This window comes from Crocuta crocuta, unplaced genomic scaffold, assembly GCF_008692635.1.
Source record: "Crocuta crocuta isolate KB4526 unplaced genomic scaffold, BGI_CrCroc_1.0 scaffold518, whole genome shotgun sequence".
NCBI lineage: Eukaryota > Metazoa > Chordata > Mammalia > Carnivora > Hyaenidae > Crocuta > Crocuta crocuta.
The window spans coordinates 2,445,550-2,460,200 of record NW_027530514.1 but is presented as its reverse complement, the minus strand read 5'-3'; the positions used below and the strand labels follow the sequence as shown (position 1 = coordinate 2,460,200).

The window sequence follows — 14,651 nt, the reverse complement described above, 5'->3', positions numbered from 1 at the left end:
TTATTGGCCACTATATATTAAGAGCCAATTTTACCCCTGAAAGCATGATTTCAGCTAGACAGTACCATTTTCTGAACCCCAATTATGTAATTTAGAAGTTTCCTTTGTTTTCTTATTCATGTAGCCCTCCTTTTATCTGTAACATATTTTTATGCTTTCACCAATCATATCCTTCTTCTAATTTCAATTTTCTGTCACCTTGTTGATAAAAATTTCCTCCTAGTCTTTCCCTCTTATACTAACTCACAGCCCCTCTAAATCATGTAGAGGGACTTAGACTTCTCACTGACTTTTCTGGAACATTCTTTCAAGTTTTTCATTAATAATTGCATATCAAGGTAATAACATATTTTTAAAGTATTATAATAATGGATAAATTATAATTCACTTGGATTGGAAAACAGGTAGCAACAAAAATATATACAGATTTGAGTAGACTTTGAAGGAATTAGGCTTCAAATTTCTTAGCTACAACAAAGGATAAAGGATAAAAACTAATTGAAGGATGTTCCTTGCTTTTAGAGATGTGATTTAAGTGGGTGAAGCACAAAAACAGAAATCTGGAATATAATGAAATTAAATACCTTGTAAATCCTCAGGTTTATATTTCATACACCCTTGAAATGATTCATTGGGCTCTGTGTCAGCACCACCATGCACCTCCCTTCATTTCACACCAGTTGCCCAGTACAGAGAAATACTTTCTTATCATAGAAATAAGCCAGAAATGGTAGAATTATGGGTCAGAGTGGAAAATGAAAAAGTCAGTTGGCAGTGGAGGGCAGGGGGAGAGATTTACTCTTCAGCCTCCTTCATTTGCCATAACGGTAGATGTACACCACTGTTTCTAATCTTCTCAATAAACCTTTATAGACAAAAATTACCCTTAATTGAATTTATCTTCCAAAGTGCTCCATTTAATTCCTTTGATATTTAATTTATAAGTAGCTTCAATTAAATATTTAATTATTAACTACTTTCAAATAAATATTGATTGATTGGGTGTCCTCTGTACTCAGGTCTGTTGAGAATGTACACAAAGAGAATCAAAGAGCTCATTTCCTTTGTCAATAACCCAGGACTTCTTTTAAAGAGCTTTATGCAGAATAGAATCTGAACATCTTTTTTTTTGGTCTGATTGACAGGTTACATATTAGTGGACATTTAAAAAGATTTCTAAGGCATAAGAAGTATCAAGTCATCTGCTTGCTCATTAAGTATTCTGTAGTAAGGACAATATCATAAATAATAATGGAAGTTGGAGCCTTGGTCATATTTTGAAGCAGAATAGAATTATGCATGCAAAAATATATTGACAAAGAACAAAAGCTCCCTTTTCTATGTGATTATGTTGAAAGCATCCAGTGTCCTAAGAAAATATTTGCAGTTAACATTAATTCATTAACAAGGATGTATCAAACAACTACCTACTTTATCTCTCTTAATTTAAAAGCCCTAATGTTTATTTGCTAAAAGTTAGCAGTGTCCTTCACCTAACTTTTCTAAATATATTCCTTGAGAACCTGCAGACTCCAGCTGGCCTGGGACCATACACTAGAATATGTAAAAGATTTGTTTTAATGGAAATGCTTACATGTCTTCTCCCTGTGACCCATGAGCTTGAGCAATAACTTTTAAAATCACCAGAGATGCTGCTTCTGGGCCATCCTCTGAAGCATTCACAATCCATGTTCTGCTGCGGAGAATACTGAAGGATGGTCAACTCTACTATCAGATCTTCATCTTCCTCTGCTTTTAAGGAGTTTAGCCCTATTCTCTGGTCATTTAGAAGCCCTGGGTACCTCACAAATTGGCAAACTTCATTAAATCCCAGCCTTTCCTTCTAATTCTTATTGAAAATGGCATTATTACTGACTAGAGGGATTCATTCTAATTAGATTCTTAATCAGAATAAAAACAATTAATCAGAAAATATATTCATACTTCACCAGGGACTAGCTTTATCCTCAAACCATTTTCAAACAGCAAATACAAGAATGCAGATGTTTGAAAATAGACCATACAGATTACTTGCTAAATTGCCAATCAGTGTTTGAGGGAGTACTTTTTGGCAAACAAAAAAATCTTTGTTTTTTGAAACCAATGCTTAAAACATTTTTTTGGTCATTGCCTCTTCATTTCCTATGTTCATATTTAACAGGGAGAACCTGGTGCAATGGGGTTGCCAGGATTAGAAGGATTTCCAGGTATAAAGGTAAGTACAGGGGTTAAAAATATGGTCACGGATTCAACATTCAAAAATGTTTACTGAGCACCTCCTGTTGGACTAGGAACTGTTTTAGGTTTAAAGATACCTAAGAATACAAAACAGACAAAAATCTCTGCCTTCGCGGAACTTACTTTTTAGGAAGGGANCAGAAAACAAAAACAAAAAAAAAAAAAAAAGAAGAAGAAGAATGTTGGTAAGAACTGTGGAAAGAAGAAGAAAGTAGAGCAGGTTAAGGGGGCTCAGGAGTGCTAAAGGAAAGGGTTGTAATTGTAAATAGGGGTCTGAGAAAGCAAGATCTGAGCAAACACTTGAAACATGAGGGAGAGTTAGCCAAGTCCCTTCAACTCTGAAAGAAGAATATTCTGGGCAATATAAATAAGTTCTGGAGATCTAGTGTAGAGCATGGTAATGATAGGAAATAATACTTTACTGTATACTTGAAATTTGCTAAGTATTCTCACCACTGCATAAGGTAATAGAGATGTTAAGTAGCTTAATTTTGGTGATCATTTTATAATGTATGAATATGCCAAATCATCAAGCTGCATACCATAAATGTATACAATTTTGTGAAAGAGTAAATAGCTGGTCTAAATGCCCTGAGACATTAGCATTGCAAAGGAGATCAAGGGAATGAGGTGAAGAGAGAGGGGTAGATGAGGTCAGAGAGGTAGCGGTAGAATTAAGGTATAGCCCTACCATGTGGTCATGCAAAGCAACTACTCAAAATGTAGCCAGAGAGGACCAGTACCAGTCTGAAAATTCTGTTATGGGTTCAATGGCAAGGTAGGTGTAGATTGAGAGTATTTAAAAACCTGTCTAGCAATTTAACTTTGCCATGATTTTCAAACATGTGATCAGTAGGCTTACCTTGGTTCAAGTTGTGTTAGAACATAGGGGTGCCCTGGTGGCTCAGTCAGTTCAGCATCCAGCTTTGGCTTAGGTCATGATCTCACAGTGTGTGAGTTCGAGCCCCACATCAGGCTCTGCACTGATGCCACAGAGCCTGCTTGGCATTCTCTCTCACCCTTCAGCCCCTCCCCCACACTCTCTCTCAAAATAAATAAACTTAAAAATTTTTATTAAAAAATAAAAAAGATGCATTAGAACATAAATAATAAACCCCTCCTGAAAGAGCACCAGTAGTTTGAGAAACACTAACAATAAAGAACCTTATTAGCCACCATGAGGACTTTGTCTTTACTCTGAGTAAAATATGGAGCCCATGGTTTATTTCTGAGTAGAAGGGTGATGGGCCTGCAGGTGGAAGGCAAGGGTGGAAGCAGGCAAGCCTGTTAGAAGACTATTCCCATAATATGGGTTGGCTCAGATCAAAGTAGAAATGGTGGAGCTGGTGAGGAGTGGCTAGAATCTGAATATACTGGGAAGGTAGAACCAAATAAGAAGAGTCTTTTGATTCCAAAAATCTTCCAAGTTTTTTGACCTGAGCAACTGGCATAATGGGGAAGTCATCACCTGAAATGAGGAACACTATAGGCAGAGCCTCTGTGGACAGGGTGAGGATGATCAGTATAATTCTGGACATGAGGTCAAATTTGGCAGTATCTATTAGAGAGCAAAATGGAAATATTGAATAGGCAACACAATATGAAGATATGGAGTTTGAAAAAGGAATCAGTGGAGATTTAAACTTGGTTGTCCCAAGCATATAGATGTCCCAGCATCTATATGCTTGGGACAACCAAGTTTAAAATGAGGAGACTTGATAATATCACCAGGGCGATGACAGTAGATTTGATAAAAGAGAAAAGGACCAAGGATGAGCCTGAGGCCTCCAACATAAAGGAATCAGGATGAAAAGGAAGAATGACCAAGGGAGACTGAGATGAAATGACTAGGGAGGTAGGAGGAAAATTTGGTGTCCTGAAAGTCAAGTAAAGATAATGTATCAAGGTAAAGAGAGTGATCACCTCTCTCAAATACTCCAAATAGGTCAAGTATGATGGGGATGGGGTCAAGTAGGATGATCAAGTATTAACCATTGGATTTAACAATATAGAGGTTTAGCAATAATAGATTATTATTATTTCATTATTCTGGTAGGAGCAACTGTTGGATTTGAATAGATTTGAGAGAGATTAAGAAAAAAAGAATTAGAGAAAGTACATACAGTATAAACAATGATCAAGGAGTTTTGCTATAAAGGAAAGCAAAGAAATTGGCTGGTGGTTGCTGGGGGAAGTGGGGTAAGGTCTTATAAAATGGATTTTAGAAATGGACCATAGAAATATCAGAATAGTCATATGCTAAAGAAATAATCCAGTAGAAAGGGGCAGGGGAGTGATGATATAGGAGGAGAGGGGAGAATTCTGGAATGACATCCTCAAATAGCTAAAATAAAATGGGAACTAGTACATAAATAGAAGGTTTGGCATCAGAGAGGAACTGAATAGTCTATCTATGCTAACAGGTGGAAAACAGAGTATAGGGATACAGATGCTGATACTTGGGAAGAATTGGTTGGGGTCTATAGTAAAGATTTTTTCTGATTGATTAAATTTTCTAAGAGATGGAAAAGGTCATCATCTGAGAGTGAGGTAGGGAAAAGAGGCTGGAGATTTAAGGAGAGGGTCTTCTAAGAGAGAAGAGTCCAGGGACCACAGAGTATGATGAGTAGACAGCCCTGGGTCCGCTGCCCTCCCCCACTGAGGTTCAAGGTCATGAACTGAAGTGAGACTGGTAAGGGAGATCTCCTCCAGCACGTACACTAAGATAAAGACACAGATTTAAGCAAACTTCTGGTTTTGACAGATGAATACTAGAAGCAAGAATGGGGCAAGAGAGTCCGTGGTGTACAGAGGGAGTGATTATAGCAAGGGGCGATAGAATTTAAACTAAATAAATAAAAGAGAGGGGCCATCTAGTGAGCTGAAGGATAATGAAAAATCTGTTCAATGGATTCAAGGTCTTAGTGGCATCAGAAGTTTGGGAGTCCAAGGTACTCAAGAGAGTAGTAAAAACTATGCTGGTTCAATATCAGAATGCATGAACTTGACATTATGGAGGGGATGCAGTTATTGTTACTGACAAAGTCTCAGGTATAACAATGGAAATAGGAGGCCAGATTGTTAGAGGAGTGGTTCAAAGAACTGCTAGACCTGAGTGTTTATTCATTTCATAGGTGAAAATCCCATTGCTTAATACCTGTTCACACTGTTTGCCCACTCTTCCATTAGTTCTTTTTCTATCTGACTATAGCTATTTGATAGAAGCTTTTCTATCGATATTGCTTCTGTCTTATATGTTAGCATTTATATCCTTGTCAATCTGGACTTTCATTTTCATGTTTAATCTCATTGTATATATAACTTTTATGTAGTCAAATAGCAAACTATTTTCCTTTATGGTTTCTTGTTTTGCTTTTAGGCATTGAGTTCCTTTTATTTTTATTCTCAACCAAAATCAGGTAGTCACTTAGTATTTTCTTCTAGTTTTTTTATACTTCATATTATCTTATTATTTACTTAAGCTAGATGGGATTTATATGGAGTATAGCATAAAGAGAGGAATTAAACTTTTTTCAAGGAAATTATTCAATTATTAGCACTATTTGTTGAATAATACATCTCTTTCTTTTACTAAAATCCTATTCTGGATGTTGGTCTATTTCTGAGGTTGTATAACATTTTTATATTACATTGATATACTGCTTAATCTTATGCCAATATTCCATTATTTTAATTGTTAAAGCTTTATTATATGTTTAAATATTGGTATTGCTAATCTCCTTACTGTTCTTCTTTTAATATTTTTCTCTTAGTCTTCTCATTTATTCATTATCCCGAGTGAACTTTAATATCATCTGATCTAGCTGCAATTTCATAAGAATTGCATTAAATTTATAAATTAGTTTGGGTAGCAATGACACCTTTACAACATTGTCTTGCCCTCCAAGAACAAAACATATCTCTCCATTTAATCAAGCCTTCTTTTTATGTCCCTGAGTGAAGTTATGAAGTTTTTTAATGTAGGTTCTGCTCAACAAAAATTGCCATTTTATTATCCCATATATAATCATTAGTACTTTTAGCATTGTCAGCTTTATCTGAAATACCACATTGCCTTTGGAAAAAGAGTTGAGTCATTCCACTGTTCAGAGCAATTCAGGGGATCTTCTAATGGCCTAATGAGAGAACTACAAAATTTCTTATTCTAAATATCTTTATTCTAACCCTACATCCAATAAGATAGGTATGGAAAAAGCTTTCAAGAAGACATTCAATGTGCATTCTGTTTTAAGTATTAGTAATGGATTACTTTTGAATATGTGGAATAAAAATACTGTGTTGACTATTGCTGTATGTGTGGAGTCCTCTTAAAAATAGGTAATAGAAATACCATAAATGCTTAATTTCATTAAGATTCTTCTTTGCTTTAGTTTTATGGGGGGGGAAGCTTTAACAAATTCAGTTAGGGGCTCATTTTATTTTCTCATCTGATAATATTGATAATGCTTATCAATATCAAAGAGAAGTTTTACCAAATCCAAATGATTATTTGAGCATTAATTTTATAGGTAAAGATTTTATCAATCTTTTATCAAAGATTTTTTTTTTTTAAGTAGCAACTTTTTTTTAAAATCCCAACAGGGAGATCGAGGCCCAGCAGGTCCCCCAGGAATAGCAGGAATATCGGTGAGTCCAGAGTATCTCATGTTATTTTCACTGGGAAGCAGTTCTATCTCCACAGCAAATCTATGACTAGGGGGCAAAATGGCTGAGAATACCATGGTATCTCCTACCTAATCATGATATCTCTTGCCAAATCTCCATTAGGGTCTGGAAACTTCCAGTTAAAAAACTAAACCCAGGGGTGCCTGGGTGTCTCAGTCAGTTAAGCGTTCTACTTCGGCTCAGGTCACGATCTCATGGTTTGTGGGTTTGAGCCCCGCAATGGGCTCTGTGCTGACAGCCAGCTCAGAGACTGAAGTCTGTTTCAGATTCTGTGTCTCCCTCTCTCTCTGACCCTCCCCTGCTCACGCTGTCTCTCTCTCTCAGAAATAAATAAAACATTAAAAAAATTTTTTTAAAAAAACTAAAACCACTTTGTCCCTGTCCATCCTCAAGAACGTTCCTTACTTTTTTTCCTTTTTCTTATTTTTCGTCTTTTTCTTTTTCCTTCCCAAATCATGTAAGTAGGGTGGAGAGGGTGGAGGCAGTGCCCGGCTACCAGTGCCAATATGTTAGTACACAAGCCCCGCTTTGGGGAGTCTGTTTTGTTTCTCTGTTCTTCTCATATTTAAGGTTTCTTGGCCCTCGAAAGGCAAAGTTCTTATCCTCAGGCATGTACTTCAAGTTCTTGGTATTAAGCTCCAATCTGCTTGAGTTTTCCCTAGGCCTGGTGTTATTAACAGATCTTTACTGCTGTTAATGTTTCCTCGTAAACTAGCCCTTCCAGCCTCTCAATCATTTTTGTTGCTCTCTGGTGTCAAATGTTTTAATCTCATCAAGGTCTTTTCAAATGAATAGGAAGTGCTCCAGGAAAGGTTGAAATCATTTCTCTGAGCCCTAGGGATTGTTCTGATCTTCATTCATGAGGCTCTAATTAAAATTTTGTGGCCATGCTTTATGAATAAGAGCCCACTTACCGTTTGTTCAGTGCACCTTCAGGGTAGACCCAGGGAAGGAAAGTCAATGGAAACTATGTACTTGAATCATAAGAACACAGATAAGAAAGGGCTTTACCATCACCACTTACCACCACTCATTGACACCTACTAACAACCAACACCACGCATAATATCCACCACCACCCACTGCATTCACCACCACCCACCACCTCTATTCTTTAAAAGGCCAGTAGCCACTCTGCTTTACTCTATTTAGTGGGTAAGTCTAATAACAAAAATTTAAAACCCATTCGTACTCTGCAGAAAACCATCCTTTATAGAGGATGAATCCCCTTGGTTAGCTATTCTAGATCAAAGTAAATATTAATATGATTGAAAAGTAATATGAAAAAATTTTCTTTAGCAAGCATTTCAGGATTTTTTATACAAGAAAGTATTGTTCCTGAAAGCAGGTTCACACTTAATCCCATTCCTTCCCCTGTCCCCCTATCATGACTGTTCCTAGCAACATATTTGGAATTCTGTTTCCAGAAATACCCTGAGCCCCCTACAACCTGCCTGTCTTATATTCATACCCTGTTTTTATTTCCATGTGTTATTATGAAGCTTAATTCCCCACTGTTTTCACCCAGGTGTGACTAAAAATTACTTCTGGCTACAACCCTAAATTATATCTGTATATCAGGGAAAAAATATCGGCAACCAATGAAAGTATTAAAAAAATGAGTGACAGGTTCAAAAGGCAATCCAAATGAAGACCTCCAGAGGTAATTTTGAAGAATACAGCATGATTGAAATAAGCGGCTTGGATGTCTAAAGATCTGATACATTTACTTAAAATGCAGTTTTATTATCTCATAATTAAGAGGATTAACTGACAATTATAGAAATAAAGAAGGCATAGAGATTTCCTCACTGCATATATATAACTGTGCAATTAAAAATGCAACTTAATTTTTTTATACTGGATCTTACTATGGTTCAAGAAATAAAATAGTTAAAAGATTCTGGAAATAGTTATGGTGGTTACAACAGTATGGATGTACTGAATTGAACACTTAAAGGTGATTAAGCTGGTAAATTTTATGTTATGTACATTTTACTACAACAAAACAAATTTAAGAGGATTATTTATGTTGCAGCAGGGATGAAATTTGTCCTACGCAAACACATTATGATCACTCTGCTGAGTACCAAAGAGACCCAATCTTGCGCTTGCTAACAAGAGATCAGTCTATCCCTTTCTAGTATATTCAGGCCCATCCAGAGGTTTCTCCTGGGCTTCTTTCTCCTGCTTCTTCCCAGGATAACATGATGTCTGTCAGTGCTGGCAGTGGGGTAAGGCCTCCACTCAGCATGCTCTCCCCCAGGTCCTCTGAGCCCCATCTGACCTTTGGGGTTGCTGCTGCCTGCTATCAATGTCCCTGATCCCTTTGTCTCAGATCCCAAGGCCCAAGCACTCTACCCCTTGTGTCCTATGCAAAAACCATGCTGGACTTTAGCCTTCTCAGCTGTAGCACGTCCCCCAACTCAGGCCCCAGGCAGCTTCAGGAGTTCCCCAGAGCCTGTGGAGCCCGGGATGCTCCATCAGGCCTTGTGTATGCCTAGCTTCTGCCCACTCCGCCACATCGGCACTGTGAGGGGGGCTCCTCCCAGAGTTCTAAACAGCAAGAGGGAAAAAGGGCCCTCCATCTTTCAGAGTCTCTTCTGGGGAACCTACTAGTGTTTCTGCAGCCTCAGACACATACCTGCATCCCTTCGTCGTTTGTCTTTCTATCCATGTTAGGTCTAGGGGCGAGGAGGTAGTTCCTTCTCAAAGCCAACGTCTTTAAGCGTGGTCTGGGCACTTAGCACTTCTCACTTCTAGTCTCTGCTGGACCACCTTCCTCCCTTGTTCCTCTCAGTGGTCTCCCTACCCGACATGTCTCAGGCATCAGTCCTCCAAGACATTGTTGGAACAAATCAGTCTTGTCCTCTCCCTTTCAACCAAATATAGCTTTTCAAGTTGAACATGTTTTGTTTTGTTTTTTTCCCAAGCTATCCTAGTAATAGGATAACTTAATAAATCTCTTATGAAACACAAATTCTAGTAAAGATTTTCTTTGACTCTCTGTGCCCTCCCAACCAGCAAAGTAAAGAAGAGCTGCTAATCAGTTAGGCACAAGACTGATTTCCACTAATGACAATACACTGGTTTAATATTTTCAAAAATCTTATCCTCCCCTCCTATCCCTCTGCTATCCACACATATGTACATTCAGGGAACTACATTCTAGTCTGTATCTTGGGGACTCCAGAGTCAAGTATATGTCCCACAGACTCTGTCCCTTTAGGAATGCCATTGTAGTATAAAGAGCCACAGCCCTGGCTGCACATTAAATTCACAGGTGGAGTGGGGGGAGTACATGGCGTCATGTAGTAATTTGGCTCCTAATATTTCTCCTTGATTTGATTTCCCAGGGAAAACCTGGAGCCCCAGGGCCTCCTGGCATTCCAGGGGAACCGGTGAGTTGCAAGCCGCTTACTTAACAGTCATACTTCATATTGGTTTTACGGTTTTTCTGAGCAATTAACATTTGTCTCTGACATGTCTATAGGGTGACAGAGGACCTATTGGAGATACAGGTTTCCCTGGACCAGAAGGACCCTCAGGAAGGCCAGTAAGTACTTTTTACTCTTTAAAATTTGCCATTTTGGAGGTTGGGAGGGACGGGCTAAATAGGTAAGGAGCATTAAGGAATCTACTCCAGAAATCATTGTTGTGCTATATACTAACTAACTTGGATGTAAATTTAAAAAACAAATAAAAATTTTTTTAAAAAATTAAAAAATAAAATCTGCCATTTTGAGAACTATTCTAAGCACTACCTCTTCACCTGTCTCCTCAGAAAATCTGGCATTTGTAGTGTCTAAGGGAGTATGGCTCTCTCTTTCAGGGCTGTCCTAGCTCTGTCTGAGGTATCTTTATGTATTAAACAATGATGGGAAAAGTGAGATTTTGTTTTGTTTTAAGTGTCAGGAAATCAGATTCATTATTTCTTAAGTCTGGTGTTCTCAGAGGTAAAATGCAAAATGGCCTGTCACATCGTAAAATATAAAGAAACTGAAGGCTCACAGATATAACTCCTGGGTGCTAAGCTAAAAACTAACATAGAAGCTGTTTTCTCAGATACCTTTCTTTATCTGTGGACCTTGTTCTTATACTTTCATAAATCATGCTTCTAAATATAGCATCCTTTTGTGTCCTAAAAGAGTACTCAGTTACTGATACATAGTGATGTAATGTTGTAATGATCATTCTTACTAATTCAGTTGAATTCGACATACATTCATCCAGTCTCTGCTGTTTGCTAAGGATGTGCTGGGCCATGAGGGAGGGGACATAAAGATGAATGACATCCATCCCACTGTCAAGTTACTTTTTAGAGAAAGTCACTGCTTCTTTTGCTTGTTTGTTTGTTTGTTTGCCATGGTGTGTGGGGGCAGGGGTGCTATTAGGAGAAGGGGGGTCCTGAAGGTGAACAAGCAGCACAAAGTTCGTGAGGCTGGTTCAGACCTTCTGAGCCTGAGAGTTCCCTGGCCACCATCTCCTCCAAGAAGGCAACATGAAAATACAGGAAGCATATGCAATGTGAATTGTGATTCAAAGGGTTTTGTGAATCACTTAAGTAACATAGCATGTGGTAAGCATTTCCAATGTCTGGCCCAGGAAGCACTCAATGAATAGTTTCAAACCCTGCCTTTCCCTTCACCTCTTGTTACCAACTCCCTATCCCCATCACCTGACCATTTTCTAAACGCTTGCCCAAGGGATTATGCAAACAGCAATTTAAACAAATTCAACAACTATTTCTCGAGCACTATAAATGCGAGGCACTGTTCTAGGTGCTGGCAATTCAATGGGTTACATTCTAGTATAGGGAGACAGACAGCACAAAAATAAATACACATACACACACAATTTCAGGTAGAAAAGCTCTAAGCCTGGTGAAGCACTAGTTGAAAAGGCATGTCATTTAAGCAAAGACCTGCATGAAGTGAGAGATCAAATCCTGGAATGGTTGTGGGAGGCACTCTTTCAAGGAAGAGAAATGGCCATAGAGAAGTGAGGCTGGTGGTTGAAGGAACAGCAGAAGGCATGAAGTCAGTAATGCACCAAGCTAAACAAGAGTGGGAAAGATACCAGGAGAAGAAGTAGGTGGTCCAGGCCATGAGGAACTTCTAAGCCATGAATGGAGTTTGGATTTCATTTGAAGTATGATGGAAACCCAGTGAAGCATTTGTAGTGGGAAAGGAAAAGGACTTTAAAATAACATTTTAAAGTTATCACTCTGACTACTGTGTGAAGAGCAGAGTGTAGAGAGTAGGATGGAAGGAAAAAGAACAGTGAGGAAGCATTGCCATAATCCCCAAGGGAAATGATGATGGTGAGAACAGGGAGATGATGAGGAGTAAGGAAGTGTAGGGGGTACACTGAAGAGAGAGTCAGCAAACTCACTGATGGACCAGATGTAGAATGTGAGGGAAAGACAAGTCAAAGCTGTGGTGTGGGGTCTAAGTAACCATGGTGGTGCTTTTTCCCATTTAGGGAAAGACTGGAAATGGTTGGGTTTGGGAAAGAAAATCAAGAATTCTCTATTGTGGACACATTCAATTTAGAGCACTAGTAGACACCCAAGTGAAAATGTCAAATAAAGGAAGATATATACATCTTGAATTAATGGAGAGATCAGACTGGAGAGACTCATCTGGGTATTTAAACCTGACACTGGATGAAAAGGAGTCACTGCAGAGCAGAAGGGAGGAGAGCACTTCAAGTGTTAGGAAAAGGACCCAGCAAAAAGACTGAGAAGGTACAGCCAGTGAGATATGAAGAAAACCAGGTGAATGAGGTTTCCTAGATGTGAAGGGAACTAAGTGTTTTAAGACAGAGAAATGATAAACATATAGATCAGTAATGTGAGAGCTGGCAGTTCTCCACTGGATTTAGAAGCATGGAGGTCCTCAATGGGAGAGGTTACAGCATGCTAGTGTCTTGATAAGAATGATCCATTTGAGAGGGGAAGTTTTGATGATACCATGTGGGTGCAGATACCTTTGAGTAGGGGGAGAAGACTGGTATTCCCCTTAGAAGTGAAAACTTATCTCCCCAAGGAACAGGGGCAGTTCATCTTTCTTAACAGGAGGAGGTTGGCAGGCAGAGGTTGGTGTACAAATACACGGAGACTGGTGGATCTTGCGGAGGGAAGGAAGGTGAGGTGGTTCTCTCCTATTTATTTTCTCAGTGGAAGAAGAGTCGAGGTCATCAGTTGAGTGTGAGGAGTCAGGTGGTGATGCTGGAGATGTGATGACACAAGACAATCTGTGAGGGAGTACTTTGGGAGAGAAGGAAAAAGAGTCACATCAGGAAATACAGGATAGCCTGGTAATACAGAGGGCTACCTGCAATCTGCCATCATACATTTTGATTGGAGCAAATGAGCAAGGGTATGTGTTTTTCTTCAGCCACAGTCAGCTGCTCAGATGTGGGCATGTGGTAGACAGAAAGTTGGTTATACCCAGGAATGGAGTTCTTCCAGAAAAGTGAGATAAGGGAGGGAAAAGCAAATACATATGGGTTATTCAAAAAAATCTCTGAAAGCAGTACTCGCCTAAGGAAAGCAAGTTAATAACACCTTTATATACCAAGGAGAACACACATGATAGTCTTTGATGAATTGCAAGAGACAAAATAAAACCAAAAACAGACTGTAGGGTTGTTTCTTTTCTTACATTGTTACCAAAAGCGTGAATTATATTTTTACACTAGATTTATCTTCTTTTATTCAAGTGACAAAGTTGTTGTTGTCTTTTTCACATCCTTTCCTTAATCCACTTTATTTTTGTTGCTTGTGTTTCTGGATGCAATAAATTCTGTGAACCATACACTTCAGGTAACATGTTCTTAGTTAAAGTACTCTAGATAATTCCCAGGATGCCTCAGAGGGATTGGAGGACTTTGGTTGGGTTATCAGCTGTGACAGACTTTAGTATAATTTACAACAATGAAAACACATGCTTGTCTGCAGTTCCATCCTCATAGAATCCATTCTGGCACAATAAAACTCTCCCAGGCTTTTCAGAGAAGCATGTCCATGCAATTGCCCGCTGGCTAAGAAATCATTTTTCTCACCTTGATCTCTATCTTCAAACCAAATCTCAAAACGCATCTACTGTTGGACCCTAGGCATTTGATTTGACCCCAAGTGCTTTTCCTTTTTAACATCTCCCGGCCGGTAGTTCTCTCAATCTTAAACATCTCTGAGCAGGGGGCTTTATGTCCACCTCCAGAACTGCCTTGTAAAGTTCGGGAAACTTCCAGTTTACTAAGAAAAAGCCTCTATTTAACACTCTCAAAAACCATGGTTACAGATTTCTTTTCTTTCATATTCTCCAACTGAAAAATAACACATAGTTCTCTGGCTGACAGTTTATTTCAGAGTAGGATCATGCTCTGGCCATGTTATGAAATTTCCCCAGCAGCAACTGAGACCATTTACTGAGAATGACTCTGTGCTGGAAAATTGTTAGAGAGTAACAATACATGTCACACACCAGCCACCCAGCGCCATGGGGCGCCTTAGTTTTCAGAATGTACCTAACAGAATAAGTAAGGAAAATAACCCTGTGGACTATTTACAGTGAACTAGGCATTTTCTGTTATTTCACCAAGTCCTTAGTTTTAAGGCCATTATTTTATCCTCACTTTATAAGTAAAAAAGCTGATGCTTTTAAGGTTAAGTAAATTGCCTGAAGTAAATAGAACTTAGCAGTAACAGAGTCAGAATTTGA

At 38.6% G+C, this 14,651-nt stretch overlaps 1 protein-coding gene across 1 annotated transcript in view; it reads left to right on the top strand.

Moving 5' to 3' along the window:
- The window catches only part of COL19A1 (collagen type XIX alpha 1 chain), a 313,880-nt gene that overhangs the window by 274,848 nt on the left and 24,381 nt on the right, over positions 1 to 14,651 (top strand). Inside the window, exons 41-44 of the mRNA XM_077767252.1 lie at positions 2,162 to 2,215; positions 6,841 to 6,885; positions 10,281 to 10,325; positions 10,418 to 10,480. Of these exons, the coding sequence (XP_077623378.1) occupies positions 2,162 to 2,215; positions 6,841 to 6,885; positions 10,281 to 10,325; positions 10,418 to 10,480 (207 nt within the window). The remainder of the gene's footprint in view (positions 1 to 2,161; positions 2,216 to 6,840; positions 6,886 to 10,280; positions 10,326 to 10,417; positions 10,481 to 14,651) is intronic.